General features: G+C 47.7%; 1 protein-coding gene across 4 annotated transcripts; it reads right to left on the bottom strand.

The window, feature by feature from the left end:
* Nucleotides 1-449: 449 nt before the first annotated feature.
* On the bottom strand, nucleotides 450-16,671 carry nsd3 (nuclear receptor binding SET domain protein 3). 4 transcript variants are annotated; one of them, XM_076149363.1, is made up of 25 exons: nucleotides 16,308-16,671; nucleotides 14,236-15,113; nucleotides 13,528-13,776; nucleotides 13,256-13,418; nucleotides 12,926-13,080; nucleotides 12,031-12,684; nucleotides 11,746-11,944; nucleotides 11,531-11,631; nucleotides 11,391-11,436; nucleotides 11,169-11,299; nucleotides 10,488-10,613; nucleotides 10,258-10,384; nucleotides 9,965-10,165; nucleotides 9,628-9,807; nucleotides 8,800-8,946; nucleotides 7,215-7,371; nucleotides 6,410-6,612; nucleotides 6,118-6,230; nucleotides 5,882-6,028; nucleotides 5,667-5,789; nucleotides 5,271-5,387; nucleotides 5,042-5,183; nucleotides 4,843-4,949; nucleotides 4,546-4,750; nucleotides 450-4,433 (listed from the first exon to the last, which is right to left on the bottom strand). In XM_076149363.1, the coding sequence occupies exons 2-25, from the start codon at nucleotides 15,067-15,069 to the stop codon at nucleotides 4,162-4,164; spliced, it is 4,899 nt and encodes a 1,632-aa protein (XP_076005478.1). In that variant the 5' UTR covers nucleotides 15,070-15,113; nucleotides 16,308-16,671; the 3' UTR covers nucleotides 450-4,161. The 4 variants fall into 4 exon arrangements, with proteins under 4 accessions (XP_076005478.1, XP_076005480.1, XP_076005479.1 ...); XM_076149365.1 differs by having other exon boundaries at nucleotides 8,800-8,823; XM_076149364.1 differs by having other exon boundaries at nucleotides 13,528-13,773.
* Between the last annotated feature and the right edge of the window lie 741 nt (nucleotides 16,672-17,412).

Raw genomic sequence — 17,412 nt, 5'->3', positions numbered from 1 at the left:
CAGGAAATAGGATTATTCTCTTCGCCTTGACGCACTGTTTCAAAAAGCCACGTCACGTTGCAGAGCGCCGTCCTGTTTCAGTCTCGAGTTTGTGTTTAAGAGTTTTAGTTCAAATGTGTTTTATTTTTATATGAATGTATCATGAATACCTGTCACATCTTATTTCTATTGACTTTGGTTCAGAAAGTGTAGACCAATGTTGTACCGTATACAGACATACGTGTATCTGATCTATTCTTTATTTCTGCCTTGATTTGAAGCATCAAGTTTTATTTCAGTGTACGTGCGAATGTTTTATCTCTGTCTAAGCCTCCTGTAATGTTTACACTTGGCATAAGCTACCGAGTTTGGTGAGTCACTATAATACAGGAACATTTAGTCATTATTTACAGTCCAACGAAACAACATTAAATCCTCAAAGCATTAACATCACATGAGAGAGCTTCACTGAGACAGAGTACAGCTTTATTAAAGTCAAACTTCAGGCATGTCTGAACTCTTCAAACTCAACTTTCCAATGAAAAAGGACAGAATCAATATTCTCAAATAAAAAGACAGTCATGTACAAAAAGAGTGTTGTCCCAACAGTCACACACATTTAGAAGCATAATTGTACAGGCAAAATAGCACGCCACAGTAACATGATCCTATGCAAGGTCAATGCAAACTATTTACAAGTCTTCAACAATACGCAATATGCAGTAAGACTGGTAGAACAGTAATCAACATGGTATTCTGTGTTCATCCACGTTTATTTGAAGCAACACCGAGAGATAGATATGACCCCAGTTACTGTAAGCAAGTTTACTACAAGTAAAAAGAGATGAGTGCTTATGAAGGTGACTTTATTTATTCCAACGTGAGGTTCTCCGTTTGAAAGCGTGTCGATCAAAAAACCCTAATGACAGTCGGCAACATTGTACAAAAACCAAAAGACGTCACAGTGAACAGAAACAGTCCCTTTGAAAACACAAGGGGTGGTCCATCTTACACTCATTTCACAAAGAAAACTAATCTCAAAAATCCTCCTCAGGCTTATTAAGGGTCACTTAAAACAAAAGAGAGAACAAACATGCTGCCTTTTCCAAAACATGTGGGCACTACACAAGAATAAGCCAAAACATATACATCAGATACTATATTAAGTAAATGAAGTGACGCCACGCTGAGGGACACATAACTGAGGCGTACATACGTTAACACTGCTGCTGTAACATTTGAGAAGGGGCGAAGGATGTCAGACTGGCACAAAGTGGTTCGTGTTCATGCATCTAGAGGTGCAAAAGTAAAGGCAGGTCAGCTACGCGGAACCTCTGCGCAACCGGGTCAAAAAGATATAATGATACACAAATAAAATCAAAACGTATTGGCATTAAAATGAGCCACTCATAGACTCGGCAAATGATTATAAAAAAAGGGATTCAACCAGTGTGTGAAGAGTCTAACATGGGGGAGCTGAAGCTTCTCAGCCGGACACCTTAAAGGTGAAATGGAAACCTTAAAGGACGTCCTGCGGTCGCGTGATCACAAATGTATGACTGGTGCATAAAAACACATCAATAAATAAAAGTTAAAAAAAGTAAAATAACAAAAAAGGAGATTCAAGTTTAAACGGCTAAACACGCAGACCACGTTGAGGATGTAAATCAAAGTGCTTTAATGATGCACGCACCTGATAGAGAGAGGACTGATCACTTAGGACCTTCACTCAGCAAAGACCTCCTACAATGTTAAAAGCTCACCGAGTTCACATTTCAGACATTTTAGAGTTGTACAAAGAAAATCTGTCATACTTGTCGATTCAAATCAGGGAATTGGGGTCGTCTGAAGGATCTAGAAGGCGATAGACCTGCATCGTTTCACTCTGTGTTCTCCTGTCAGCGTGTGGGAGGCTCGGACCATTTCTAAGGACAAATAGCTGAATACCAGAAAGGAATCACAAGCAAAAAGGCTCTGGCATGAAGACAGAGCGGCTTCCCTGCTGTCACCGTCACACGAGGCCTTCAAACAGCATGGAACTGCTCCGAGCCGACACTTACAAAGTCCAATACTCAACTGCTTCACACCCTCTGAACACAAACTACAGTAAGTCACCACACGGGCTGTCGATGGTCAGTGGCTGTTACCAAATGTGGAATCATTACACGAATGTCAAAGGAAAAACAAATGCAATGACTAGATACGGATACATTATGTAAAACTCCCTCTTTTCTATACCCAGAGTCTTTTTCTCACTTAGGACCTTGGTGGAGAGGGAGGCAAATTACTGCACTGGTATAAAATATGGTGTAACAAATACAAAAAGTTTTGATTTTGACAGATGAGTGATTAAAAACACTGTACAGAAGTTTTGTAACATTATTTGTACATTAGACTTGACTGCCGCACAGCTTCACAGCCTCCAGATTGACACAGAGCCTTTGAAGAGGCTCTCCTGCTCGTTCACTGCAGTCAAAGATGAAAGAAAAACCAAGAACCGCGTGCCTCTCCGTCGCCCCCTGGAGGACACGGAGGGCGTTGTGTTGTCCAACAAGATCCCAGAAGAAAACAGAAAACAGGCTCGGCTGGCAGTCGTTCCTATTTGTGGCAAAAAAACTAAAAAAACAAAACACGAAACAGCATTGAGGCCACTTTCCCCAGAGCCACGCCCAGTTTTCTCACAATGTTTAAATTTTTCCGACTGAAAGAAAAAGCTACAACACAGTTCCCGACGTCACAACAAGAAGAAGAAGAGGTATCCATTTGAAACATGTATGCTTGTCTTATGTTCTTCCAATATACATCTCTGTATACGGACCACCCACCCACATCGTGTAGCGATTAGCTGTGTGTGAAAGTGCTTCAGAAAAAGTTTGGCAAAAAACTAAAAACTGGAGAAAAAAAAACAAGAATCAAAAAAGCATCAGCGGGGGTCTCAGTACACGACGTCACTGAAGTGGACTCCAGCTGATCCCGTAAGGCCGAGTGTCAACACCAACAGCATACAGCACCAGTGATGGCAGGCCGGTCTACGCCGTGTTACAGCTCGGAGAGGGAAAGCGGGGAAAGAATCATATGCATCCGTTAATAAAGAAAAAACAAAAATGTCTTCTTGTTAAAATAAAGTTTCTCCTCATTCCAGGGAACAATCAGGAGAGGTGAGGCTGTGACTCTGACTGCTGCTGCTGCTGCTGCTGCTGCTGCTGCTGGCGCTTCACCTGCTTTTTAGTACTTTACAATATGATGAGCCAAGTATGTACACAATGGCGAGTGAGACTGGCAATATGAGATCACAAAGTACTTCTGTAATGTCATACCATTACACTATATACCGTTATATTTCACCTTAATAGGACTATGTTCACAAGGAGGTCTGCGTAATGCTTATAACACCTAAACAAACAAACGTAATACGCCACTCACCGAGATGAAGTGAGAGAAATCTGTCTGTAAACATGAACAAACATAGATACTGTATAATTATATTCATTATCTATACTCATAAGTATATTTAAAAACCCATGTCTAAGGAAGTGGAATGTAGTGTGGTTCCTGGAGAATTGCACAAATCTGTCATTTCTTCTTCCTTCCTTAAAAAAGAAGAGATAAATATGTGGATGGGTCACATCAGGAGTGATGATGGAGGCGGGGGGGGGGGGAGGAGGAGGAGGGGGAACGCGGGCTCTTCCTCTTGTGCGTCAGACACACACACACGCAGGGTTACAGCAGGTGAAGAAGGAGAGGAGCAGCGTGTTGGAGAGGCTTCTTGCTCTACTCTCCCTCCTTCTCTCTCTCTCTCTCTCTCTCGTATCCTCTCTCCCTCGCCGAGTTCTTCAAAGTGCTGGAAACTGACGACGCAACAACACTCAATGGAGTTTCCGCAGCTGTAACGATAAAAACAACGCCAAACGAACCCCTGATGAGGTGGAGGTCAGAAGGTTTCATGTGGCGTTTGGTGGCGAGAGGAGGAGGAGGAAAACCGACCACTCCGCACTACAAATGGCAACAAGGTGTTCATCGGTGCGTCTCGGCTCTGAATGTTGGCCGGGAACACTGTCTTCCCTCCTGGAGTGCACCGTTTCAGATCAGAGGTGGTTTGGGTCGAGAAGCCCGGCGAGGCTCCCGGCCGACGCGAGCGCACTTTACAGGGAACAGAGGTACCGAGGCGGAGCTGCTGCAGCATCATTCCGAGGCCGGCTCACCCAGCTCGCCGTCGGGCTCCTGCTTGACGCTGACGGGGCTCAGAGGGGAGAGGCGCGGATGGGCGGAGCCGGGGTTGGAGCCCAGGGGACTGAGGGGGTTGTGGCTGGGGCAGCAGAGGCGTCCTTCCAGGGATGAGGCGGTGAGGGCTCCTGCCTCGTGGTCGCGGCAAAAGGAGCGTGGGCAGAATTCGCAGAGGGAGGACGCAGGGGCGCCGCACACGCTGCAGTCATGCCACGGACATTCCCAACGGCCTGGGGACGAGAAAAGAGGACGTTAGGGACAGGGGACACTCCCAGTTTCCTTCATATAAAGCCCCTATCCTGAAAAAGTAACTAAACACACTCCTGGTGGGTTTGTCTTTACCGTATGGGGGCTTGTTGAGGTTGAGACACAGTAGGTGGTACGCTTTAGGACAGTCCTTCCTGTCACACATCACCAGCTCCCCTCCCTCTCCGCAGCAGAAGCAGAAGTACTCGTGTGTGTGTTTGCCCTCCGGCCGAAGCTTCCTCTTCTTGGGCTTCAGCTTGGCGTTGCGGGCCTTCTCCTCCTTCTCCATCACCACGGCACTCTGCAGGAAACATGAAGGGTTCAGTTTTATCTCAGTGACACAGTCTGATGGAACGTGGCAGCAGAATAATCTCAATGAAAAGGTTTCCCCACGGTTGGCTGGACCCCGAGGAAGCCGGAGCAGTTGTCCGCTCCACAGTGACAGGACGTTCTCCTGTTGCCCACACAGTGCAGGTTGTAGTTGAATGTCAGCTCAGTGTCTGGGAGAGAGAACGAGAGATGAGATGATTTTGCCAACGTATACACAACAATAAGGCTTGACAACTTCCTGTTGGTCCCTGAGAGAACTCACCTGTCTCAATGTCACAGAGGGCGAAGAGTCCAATGCGAACGTCTCCATTTACCGTCCATTTCTGGGTCTCGCAGTTGGGGCTGCAGCTATGGTTCATAAACCGGGCGGAGTTTCCTTTGGGTCCGGCGTCGATCACGCGATCCTGTGGGGAAACAACGGACGGTGAGACCACAGGTTCTGCGCCCCTGGACGGCGTTTCTGTTGTTTTGACATTTGTTTCTGACGTTACCTTGGTGAGGGTGAGCATGTAGAAGTTGGCGATGTGGTTTTCGTGGGCGCGCTTGATCCGCTGCTGGCATTCCTCTGAGTCAATCACTTCTCCTACGTACTCGGTCACAAAGTCGCCCTGTGGAAAAGGATTTCATACATATTGATAGAATATCGTGGCTAAAGCGAAGTGCAATTGCTGGTGGTGTGAAGAATGGGACTAATGGTGACTAGTCTGTGGTTGGTTTAGATGTTTCTTGTTGACGTTCAGTCTCTTTCGCACATGCTCAGTCCATCCTGAGGCACAACTGGCCTCTAGACGTTTCTCATGGTATAAGGACTGTACTTAAATACATGTACTTATCCAAAGAGCTCTACAAAGACTAAGACACTAACCCTAACCCCCACTGACACCCACCTTCCGGAGAGCCTGGTTGGTCCTGAGGCCCCAGCCACGGCCGTCTGTCTTGATCACTTCCGTCTCCGAGTACAGCCTCTTGGAGAAACACTGATTCTCACAGCTGTCTCCTGCAGGACACACCTGCCGACCACAACAACAACATGGTAAGAGCGGATTTCCTTCTTAAAAATTCAAGATATGAATGAACACACATGGTAAACATCCAGACCGACCTGCGGGTGACACTCATACTGCAGCATGCGGTTGAGACATTGGGAGTCCAGGCTGCAGGGATGCTCGTCTGTGGGCTTGCAGGTGCAGCGTGGGATCTCAGACAGGTCGGCTACGTGCATCTGCACTTTACCCACAGGTTTGTTGGACTGGCAAAGGAAAATGGCAAATATTAATGACCTCTAAGTCGCTGATTATTCTTTGAGGGGTTAAGAGTTTGACATCAAAGTCGCCTTACCTTGATACATTTGTAGGGTGGAGGTTTGCGTGAGTTGCGTTCCTGCTCCAGAGCCTCCCTGCTCTCCCGCTGAGCCTTGAGCTCCTGAAACCGCCGGGCTGCTTCCTCCAGAGCTGAAACGCACAAAGCAGCGTCTTGGAATTCATAAACTGTGTTCTACAAATAAATCAACCACAAGTACACACGTTGCTGCAGCACTGTTGATGATGTCATCACTGATGTCATTCTGTACTCACTGTACCTACTGTACGTCTCTCTCAAAACTAAACCCACTTCCTTCTGTGTTGCTCACCTTTCTTAAACGTTTTGTTGATGTTGATCTGTCCCGTGACAAAGTTCTTGTCGTTCTCCACGTAGGGGAACACGCGGCCCTGGTTGATCCAGTAGTAATCGTGAGAACCAAAGAAGAAGACGGGGAAGTCGCCAATGTCGTGGCGAAGGCCCTGAATGTTGGACGGCACCAAGCGAGGGTTGCAGATCTCAGCTGGCCACCACCTGTAATGCCATGGCACAAGGTCAAAGGTCAAAGACATGAGGGAAACGTGAGGACAGAGAGAGAGAGAGTGTGTGTGTGTGTGTGTGTGTAGAATACAGTAAACAGAAAACAAAAGAGATAAAGGGCACAACCACCCTTGAATCCACTGAACTTAAGTTGTTGTTTTGCTGTTTTAAGCACATTTTCCTGTCCCTATCTACATTCCAGGTTGAGATTCTTGGCTGTGTCACAACCTCGACCTGAAAATAGCTTTTTACCAATGAGAGTGAGTGAATGTGGAACGTTGAGGCAGGTGAGGATTTTAATTTGAGGGTTGATTTAATCTCACAAATGAATCCAGTCAGGCAGACAGGATCTCATACAAATCACATCCTCATTTAACTGTAACACCCTGCAGCACAACATCAAATACCCCGCTGTGATACAGGAAGACATTGTTGCTGTGCTCTGCTTAGTGTCTGCTGAAGAGCCGAGTCACAAACATCCCATCCAGTTAAAGCTCAGAGTGTGAGGCAAAGTGGATGGGATGGAACTAAACGTGAGGTCACAGGAAGGTCAGCGGCACCTTGCAGTGACCTGTGAGACGAGATCCATTGCTTACCTGTAGTTGCCCAGTTTGACCCAGACTATCTGTTTGTAGTGAGGTTTCTTCCCGGCCCTGCAGTCTCTGCAGGACCACGACCCCTCGGGCATCTCCATCTCCAGACACTCCGGGTGGAAGGAAGCTGGGCATGAGTCGCAGCACAGCAACTTGCCTCCTACATTTGGATGGATGAGTGTGTGTGTGTGTGTGTGTGTGTGTGTGTGTGTGTGTGTGTGTGTGTGTGTGTGTGTGTGTGTGTGTGTGTGTGTGTGTGTGTGTGTGTGAGTGTGAGTGCATGCATTGTGGGAAATGAGTATGCAAAGAGAGGAGCAGTGTATGATTAGACGATGCACCTTAAAACCTGGCCAGTCTCTGAATCTCATTTGCAGACAAGCCCAACACCAGAACAAAGTCTACAATGGAGCTGAAAAGCAAAACCTATACACAGTCACAGCATCAAGTCCTGGTTTCCCGACTTTGGGGGTTGAATGGTGTAGTGTCATAGGAGAATATCGTAGGTAAACAACTTAACAAAGCTATGACGATGAAGTTTATCTGCTCATTACACATAAGTGGAAAACTACAACCAAGAGCTTTTGTCTTGAGTGACAGCCACACTGCATGAGCAGGCCTGAGAGTGGCTGGAAACCTCTGCACGGGGTCGTGGGGTCAGTTACAACTTCTGCAGCAGCTACGGCGTGTCTGGCAATCAGATTCAGAGCAATGTACCAAGACCTGTCTACAGGAAATACATGCGGCAGCACAGGAATAGAATCAGCCAGCGAGTTAACCGGGAATCAGGGGTTACACTCAAATCAATTATTAGCAAAAAGCTGGCATGCAGTCCTGCCAGTAAAGAAAAGTTTTCCCGTCACACATATCGCATCCGGCACAGACCAGCTTGCATGGAATCACAGTTTTGTTTTTTACTGAATTATGCCAATTAGTTTTGATTGGTGAGAACATCAAAGAACTCAAAACACTACAGTTGGAACATTTGTGGACTTCCTGGTCCTGATTTGGGAGAATATTCCATCCAAGGCAGGTCGCAGCTGGAGAAACGGAGGGGAAGCCAACATTTCATCTGACAATTTCAGTCAAAGAAATCAAACTTTAGTTGCAGGTGAGACTGAACAAGGCCTCGGAAACCAAAAAAAGAAGCCCAGAGTGCTGAAGCAGAGAAGCAGTGTGCCTCCAGGGAGAAGCTCCACACACACCACACACACAACCTAAACCCACCAAGAGCATCTGGAGTGGTTAAAACTGATCAGGACACTCAATTAGTTCAGCTTAGTGCAGCTTACAACGGCCAATTCAATTTAACCCTCCCAATATCTTACCGATACCCAGAATGATTGATTCATAATTCACACAATCAGCAGATGGTTAATGAGTTAGGGAACTTGGCTGAGGTTACTTTGTGCTACTCTGCATCCCAATTAACTGCAGGTTTTAACCAGTTAATCACCTTGGCACCTCCAGGCTTTTGAAAAAAAGATCGATAACAAAAAGGAAACTTAACAACGGCATAGGAGGCAGGCACAACACACAGACACACACACACCAGTGGGACAAGGGAGAAAGAGAAAAACTGTTCAGTTACCTTTCCCAACATTCTTTTTGGTAGCTGACGAAGGAGAGGGAATCATAGGTAATTTCAACTCAGCACGATTTGACTCAGTCAGAAGGTAGTGGGACTTATAGGCATATGAACTTAATATGGTGTCAGTAAGGTCCTGCACTAACAGCCCTACACAAGACACACAGGAAGAGACTGGGGTGAGCCGCAATCATACTTAGTACCCATAATTCACAGAGAGAGAATGAAACACACAACAGGCTGGCACTCGCGCACACACACACACACGCACACGCGCATTCACGCACACACACATACACAGTGAAAACACAGGCACAACAAAAAATTAAAGTTACCCACCACCCTCCCCCGACATAAAGTGGCCGGTACAATGCAACACAGGTAAACAATGGGAAGTATCAAAGTTTGTTTATGAGTTTAGTAAAGTCAATTCTATATTTATTCTTCTTCTAAGTGCGGTGCAGCCCGAACATTCATGACACTAGCACAGAACATTTCACAGCACTGCTATTCACCTCATTTTAATGGATAAATGGTGTAAACAAAGCATGTGAGCCGAGGGTTTTACTCCTGAGGTGCCATTACTGTGTTTACATTAATTACTGCTTATGTGTTCTGGAAGGGTGTTCAAGGCGACCGGGCCCGTGACTCGGCCCGGTCATGGAGGGTGAGCAGGCCCAGTCCATCCTCCAGCATCAAGGAGGATTGCACCGAATCGCCTGCTATCGATAACATCAGGTGCAGTGAAATCAAGAGCTTCTACACTCGGCCACGCCTAGGAGAGCTGCAGGGTTAGTGTGTGTGTGTGAGGCACACAGAGCGAGGGCTTACCTCTGGCACACAGGAAGCACCATCCGACGTTGACGGGGGAGGAGAGGAGGCCGTTCCTCTTGGTGCTGCCGTGGTTGCTGCAGATCATGATGTGATGGGTGACGATGACGCTGCCCGCCGCCACGCAGCTGTCGCCCGTGTGATAGGCCACTGGACAGCGGATACAGCGCATCAGACGGCCTGCAACGAGAGCAGAGGAAGAGGATCAAGCAACTGCACTCCACTTCAACATTCAATTCATTTTTAAAACAAATACTAAAATATGACATCAGAAAATGTGAAACAAAAACAATCTCATCATCTTCACGTGTGTTCCACAGGAAATTGGGCTCTGTACCTTTGCTGGCGCGCTGCAGGTCTCTCTCCAGGCAGCAGGTTGAGCAACTGTGCTGCGGGCAGCTGAAGCCGCCGCCTTGACTGCTGATAGTGCCTGGAAGTTTCCGGACACACTCCTCATGGTAGTAACAGCCACATCCGGCCGCAGAGCAGCGCGTCACCTCCCGCCCCACTGTCTTACAGCTAAAACAAGGATGGGTGCCTAGAATGGAAGAGAAGAGTTTGTGTTAAAGCTCAGAACACACAGGTACCTGCCCTAGTGAAGTTTAAGTTTGGACTCGGACGCGCTCTCACCATTTCTACATTCCAGGCAGGTGAATCTGCCTTCGGGAAGAGACGTCAGACCTAAACAGTCCAGGTGAAACTGTCTGTTGCAGTCACCTTCGCACACCACCAAACCCTCTCCATACACTTCACAGATCTTTAAACAGACACAGAATAACAATTAAGTTGTAAGAGATCGACACGTGCATGCTTTTACAGGAGAGAGAATATGAGTGAGGTGAATCAGGTGCAGAGCTCACCTGGCATACAGTGTCCCTCTTGCCAGCGCTGCCGTCCTGACGAGACAAGCCAGAGTCCACAGACTGAGTATCTGATGCGTCTGCGTCAGCGGCCGCCGGGCTGTCAAGACTCTTCCCGAATAAACTCTGTGAGGTGAAGAAGGAACGCAGAGGTCATTTTAAATAAACAACCTGACCCCTGGCCCAGTGTGAGAGAGCTCCGCCTCATGGCTCCTTCAACAGGAGACGGATCCTGGGAGCGGATCAAACTAGTCAAGAAGCGGAAAAGTCTCATTGAGAGCTACAGACAGAGCTTGTTAGATAAGATAAGATAAGATGAAACTTTATTTATACCGAGGGAAATTGCTTCAGCATGTAAACAATATGTTACATCCAAAATGAAAAGCAAAGTGTCAGTTCTATTAAATATTGAATAACAATAAATACCTTTGTCAGTTTCAGATTTTTTCTGAGAACATTCTAGAGTGTTTTTGTTTTATTGGTAGCACAACCTAAGGCCTTCACTGTGTCTCCTCTTTAGGCTACACAGACACGGATGAAGATCAGGTTCGTCTTATAACGTGTGTGCTTTGTAAACATGAGGACATTTGCTCCTCGATGCATATTCAGATATTAATGGCAGGAGAAGAAGTCGTATTTACCTGTGTGTGTGTGTGTGTGTGTGTGTGTGTGTGTGTTTACCTGGTGGTCATTGAGGCCTCTTGAGTCAGAGTCCGAGGTGTCTCTGTATTGAGACGAGGCCATCTCCACGTCCGTAGACGCTCTGCTTCTTTTCTTCAGGGGTTTGCAAGCATCCGAGATCTCACTGGCCCCTGAGGGTAAACAGGAAGTGACTCGCATGTTAAACACACGGGACGCTGCCATCATAAAGGTTAGATAGATGTTTAAAGAACGGTTCTCTACCTTTCTGCGAGCCCGTCCTCAGGGTGGTCTCAGGAGCCATCTCAGTCTGAGGAGGTCAAAACGGAGAAGTAGGTTATAGTCTGCGTCACTTTAATTGATGACAAATTCAAAATGAGCAAATTGACTGGAAGAACCGTTACCTGCTCCTTTTTGGTTTTCTTCTTGGGGACAGGATCGCTGCCTCGCTCAGACTCAGACCGGCTCCTGACCGAGCGCCGCTGCTGCTTCCTCTCCTGTGTACCTACACACACACAAGGCAACATCTGAATGAATCATCTGCATTCCTTCCCAACTGTCTTCAGTCATTATGTCATCAGTGGGACGGGAGACGCGTGCTGCATGTCTGCCTCTTTACCCTGTGGACTGCTGTGCTGAGAGCCGGGAGAGGAGGTCGGCTGCATTCCTCCGTCATCACTCCTGCGACTGGCAGGGGAACCTCTCCTCTCCTCGCCTTCGCCCTCGCCCTCGCCTTCGCCCTCGCCTTCACCCTCTTCCTCTGCTTCATCGCCTTCGTCCTCCTCCTCTGGACTGGGTTCAGGTTTGGCTCTGCTGTCCTGTTGAATACATGGACAGCTTGTCAGGTTACACCAGAGTTAACACTCACTTTTAACAAGCTACTGTCTGTCCAGGTTTCACCAACCTCAGGGGAGCAGTAGCCCAGGTCGGGTTGCCTGGCTTCTCTCTCCACTCTCTCCTCACTCTCCTCTTCTTTTTTCGGAGAGGGAACTACTTTCCTTTGTAACAGAGGCCAGTCACACTTGGTGATCTCCACATTCAGCCTCTTCATGGTGATGGAGAGAGGCAGCAGCTTCCTCGCCGCCGCAGTCTTCCAGGCCCTCACTGGTGGCGGGGAGTCCTGCCGTGCCTGTGCGTCAGAAGCGGCACTGTGGGACGGGGAGCCGGTCTTGCTGTGGTCCCCACACTGACTCTTATCTCCATTTGGGGGCTGGGAGTTTGTGGCTTCATCTGCATTTGAAATGCTACATTGTCTGCGTGGCAGCTGCCTCCTTGGCGGCTGTTCTCTGTCTGGAGACCGAACCCCACCATCTTCCTTTTTACTAGTTGAGCCACTCGACCGCCGATTCCGCTTCTCAGGTTTTTCCGCTCTCTCTGCTCTTTCCGCTCGGAGGCCCAGGGGTTTCTTGTTGGCGGGGGGCTCGTTAGGGTCCGGATCCACGTAGATGAAGGTGTAGTTGTCGATGCGTTCCTGCCGTGACATGGGAAAGGCGTCCTCAGCGTGGCCCACACCCACCTCCCACTGAGCACGCTCCCTTTGGGGGATGGGCTTCAGAAGCTGCAAATGAGCCCAATTACAAGAAACACGTTTAATGTTGAACACACATGGCCACACACACAGATCCTTTAGTAGTAGTACGCAGCATACACTACCTTTATAACAAAGGGAATGTTTTTTTATTTTATGTTCTCCCTCATCAGGCTTTACATCTAAACAGTCATCTTACTTATATAATATTTATATATTTAGGGTTAGAGTCCTCATTATACTGGACTGTTTTGGGTGAAGGTGCACATACTTTGTATTTCTCCACAGGGTTTGAGGCCTTGCGCAGAGTGTCAGCCTGTAGATCCTCATACTGTTGCTTCCCTTGGTAGAGGAAGATCCTCTTCTCGTGGATCCACGCTCGCTCAGCTATGCTGCCAAAGAACTGGACGTGATACTCCCTGTGACCTGCGGCGCGAAAGAGAATGTTAGGCACAGATCATGTCTCTACACAAATGCATATGTGTGGGGAGAATGCAGATCATTACACAGGGTTTGGTATTCTTAGGTTACATTCTGCATTGAAGCATTGAAACACGTGTGTGTGTGTGTGTGTGTGTGTGTGTGTGTGTGTGTGTCTTACCTCTGGTGTTGATGCGTGTGTGGACCTTCATCTGTGGATCAGAAGAGACCATGCAGGGCCACCAGGGGTAGGTGCCGACCTTTGACCACACCAGATCTCCTATTACAAACTCCTTGCAGAAGCCCGTCTCTTGTATCACTGAAGGGTGATTGACCTTCAAAACCTAAAAGGTGAATATGACCACATCTTCTATTATAACACTACTACTACTAATAATAATAACAAGTGTGCCCTGGATTTGCTGAGTGTGTAACTGCTTTGTTTGCCCTTGCCTTTGGCGTCTTTGGTTCAGTTTTGATGACGGTCTTCTGAGGTTTCTCACTGGGAGCCACAGGCTGCTCTCTTGGCTCGGGCTCGACGTGGGTGTCCTCTGTCTGCTCCATGGTACCTGCCTGCTCCTGGCCCTGCTCCAGGTCATGTGCCTGGACCTGCAGCTGCAGCCTTGCACTCTTTTTCCTCTTCTCTTTCTTCCTCTCATGTCTGCGCTGGATCTGTGCCGTCTCGTCATTCTGCGACTCCTTCTGGGGAGAAGCGGACAGGAAAGAAAAGCTTTAGTGTGGAAGCAACAGTTGACTCATTGATTTCTCCATAAAGGCAACAAGGAAAAGTGAACGTTCTGCCTTTCACTATTAAAGAACTGCACTTGAAGAAGAAGACATTGTTCAGGGAAATTATAATCGTAGTTAAAAGCAAAGCATACAAACACGCTGAGCCTATAGATTCCACTGAAATGTAATGAACTACATTCATCCAATCATATTCAGTGAGTTATAAAGTCAATCTTTGCTATTACATTGCAATTATGTGGCTTTTGACTGAGGTCCTCTTTAAAATAAAGCTGAGTGAATTTTTTCTTACAAATTTTCCAACATCCTCACATTAATACAAATCAAACAAATAAAAATGGAAAAATCACAAAAATAGGAGGAGTATGCATGCAGTAGTTACATGTGTGTACATCACACACACGTGTACTTCACCTGTAATTCCTGTAGCAAGTCTCCGCACAGAGCAGATTCAAACAGCTCTCTGCCGTTCTGATACGTCTTGATGATCTTCAGCTTGATCTCTGGAGAGCTGGTTTTCTTCAGAACCCCGCCGTGGGTGTTGGACGGGGTGTGTGCCGGCTGAGAAGAGGGGGTGCCGTCCACGAGGGAGGGAGGCGGGCTGGAAGATGGCAGGTGTAAAGGAGGAGGAGGGGGAAGAGAGTGGGTCATGATGTGAGGCGTCTGGGGAAGGTGGTGCTGGGAAGGTGGCAGCGGTGGCGGCGGCGGGCTCTGTGGGTGTTGGTGGGTCTGTATATGAGGCGGGTTGGAGTGGTAGTGGTGCGGATGGTGGTGATGATGGCCGCCGTGGGGGTGGGGGTGGTGGTGATGGTGGTGGTGGAGGTGCGGGTGGTGCGAGGGCAGGGGCGGTGACACGGGAGATAAGGGTCTCTCCTGGAGACCCGGGCCCCTCAGCACCGTCCCCTCCCCCGGCAGGAGACCGTGCTCCCCGTAGTTTCGTATGGCGCCGTAGCCGTTGGCCGAGCCGTTGGGGAACTGCGAGTACACAGAGAACTTGGCCTGCTGCTCGTAGAGGCCCAGGCCGGGGGGGTAGCCGTTGGACACCTGCGGCATGTCCTCTGAGGCCGACGGCGGGTAGGAGAACTCTGCATCCAGGGCAGCATCGTAGGAGGGACCACCATCCTCACCTGGGTCGCTGCCGGTATCACAGGTGCCGTCCTGTCTGATGTTGGCTGAGTCAATGAGCTGAGGGGGTTGCTGAATTGTATTTCCCATGATCCCTTGCATGAAAGAGAAGGAGAAATCCATTGTTGGGCTCCTGCATCCTTAACTGTCTTTTTCTTTGACTGGACCTGTAAAAAGGAAATGCATGTAACTGACAAGAGAGGAGGGCAGCAACTGCAACAGCATAGCAACCAAAGCGCCTGAACACACCACGTGCCATCACATATAGCCTCGGTTGAGTCTTTATGACACACACAATCCTGTCAGTGCAGCATTTACATTTCCAAACCGTCTCCCGCTCAGCTCAGAGCCTGGCAGATCAGTCTGAGCGGTTGATGTGTGTGGACACAGTTTGGGCCTGCATTCAAAAAAAAACAGCACAAATCCTCTGCCAACATCTCCATCGATTACCTTCCGCTTCCTCCCTAAATACACAAACACATTCCAGCAGCAGGAGTTGTAACTGAGCCGACATGCTGCTCATCACCAGCCATCCATCCTGAGTGGCTGTGGGTCATTTGGTGTTTTTGTCATTCACATGGCGCTCACTGGCCTACTATCAACAAAACAAAGTGCAGCTATTAATGCCTGCTCGGCCACTCAGCCATATTTGATCATAAAACAATGTAAATATATCAGAATAAGCTTAATCGCGTTGAAAGTAAATCACACCTGGCAGTGATCTGGTTGTGATTTCGTGTACAAACAGGCTACTAAAGGATAACGGTCATGTAAACATCTATATGGTGTCAACTAACGGTCACTGCCCGCTTAAAAACACATCTTATTCCACCAGAACCATGGCTGCGAACAATTCCACCCTCTGTGCCCCAACTGTGTGAAGAAAAAAGCGGAAAATGACTGCGCAGACAAAATGTTTCACTGAGGGATCTTAGTTGGAGCGTTAGCCTGGAGCTACCTGGCATCAAAGGGGGCTCTCTTAGGAGACGTTCGGGACGTTTAACGGGCAGAAAACACGCTCGAAACGGCCCCGGTGTCACACATGGCCGAACGAACCGGGCACTGCTTGCGAATTTACACGTAAAAACATGATGAAAGGGGAAGCTAACCGTGGCTAAGCTAGCCGTACATTGTTGCCAATATGGCTGCCTGTGCCCCTTTAAATCAAATTGGTCTGGCGTGATTATACCTCCATCACTGCTGCCGCTGCTTTGGGGGGAAAGATTTTACTGGGAAAAGAAGCGAGCTACGACTAAAGCTCCGTGGTTTGGCGTGCAGCGGCTCTTATCTGCGGCTACACAGAGAGAGAATCGGAGGGCATTGGGATTCGGCGAGATGCAGCGAAATAAAAATGTCAGTACCTTCAGCGTGTCCCATTCTAAACACATACACCAGGCAGCAGCGTCTCCTCGCGTAATCTATAGAAGAATTGCCAAAAACGAAACAATATCCTGTAATGTTGACAAAGCGCAGGCCTATCCGCTTCGTTTGAACGCGATTCTCAACATGGAGGGGGGGGGGGGGGGGGGTGAGGGGGGTGTACGCTGTCTTGTCGCTATCCAATCCCGCCGCTCGCCTCTTCCTCGGTGTGGGGTTGGAGCGTGTTAATGAAAGGCTGCTCGGCTCTGATGGGTTCGATCGCGGCCCCCTGCTTCATTCCTCCAGCTCCTCTTCCTCTGAGAGCCAAACAAAAGCACCGCGCTCCGGGCCTGCTGCTCTCTCCGCTCAGCGCCGCCGCCTCACGCCGCAGCCACACCGGAGCCTCAACGGGATCTGTAGTTTACTACTGACGCGCATTTTTTTTTATCAATAACTAGTGGAATTATGATCAAAGGACAGATAAGAGCCACGCCTGTAATAAAGAAAATAAGCATTAATATTTCATTAGAGGACTCCAGGCAGAATGTGCTCATGGAATGTTGAGGTCAAGGTAGAATTATTTCCCTCCACAAAAGAGAAACCTAAACATCTGTATGTTGTTACTAACATTTTAGTGACTTGCATGCACTTAAGATACCAACGTGTACATAAAGAGTGTGCCACAAAGAAGTATTACAATCTTAAGTATTAAAATATATACATTTGTAATAAACAGAGTTAAGCAATAAAAATATCGTAATATAGTTTAGTAAGATCAGTAATACATAATCACAAAAGAAACATGTACTTGCAAATATGTATCAATACAATGATGATGAATTGAGTTTCGTCAAATGGGACATCCAGGAAGGGAAATGTATCAAAAATAGGTGAGGCATTTAACAGCTTCATCATTTTGTATTCAAATCACGTCCTGAAAGCAAAATTTGGGGCAATTTGAAGACCTGTCTCTTCAGTTAGTCAACATTATTCATCAAAGAAAGAGACGCTTAATATATATATATATAAGTAAATACAACATTGAGCATCTTCAAAACTGAAAAACGCAAAAATCCACTCGGATTCACTGTGATTTGTTTTTTCAGG

This window comes from Genypterus blacodes, unplaced genomic scaffold (assembly GCF_046128005.1).
Source record: "Genypterus blacodes isolate CSIRO-AG114 ecotype Tasmania unplaced genomic scaffold, CSIRO-AGI_Gbla_v1 ptg000045l_1, whole genome shotgun sequence".
Classification (NCBI taxonomy): Eukaryota; Metazoa; Chordata; class Actinopteri; order Ophidiiformes; family Ophidiidae; genus Genypterus; species Genypterus blacodes.
The sequence above is the reverse complement of the archived record's forward strand: the minus strand, read 5'-3'. Positions and strand labels throughout refer to the sequence as shown.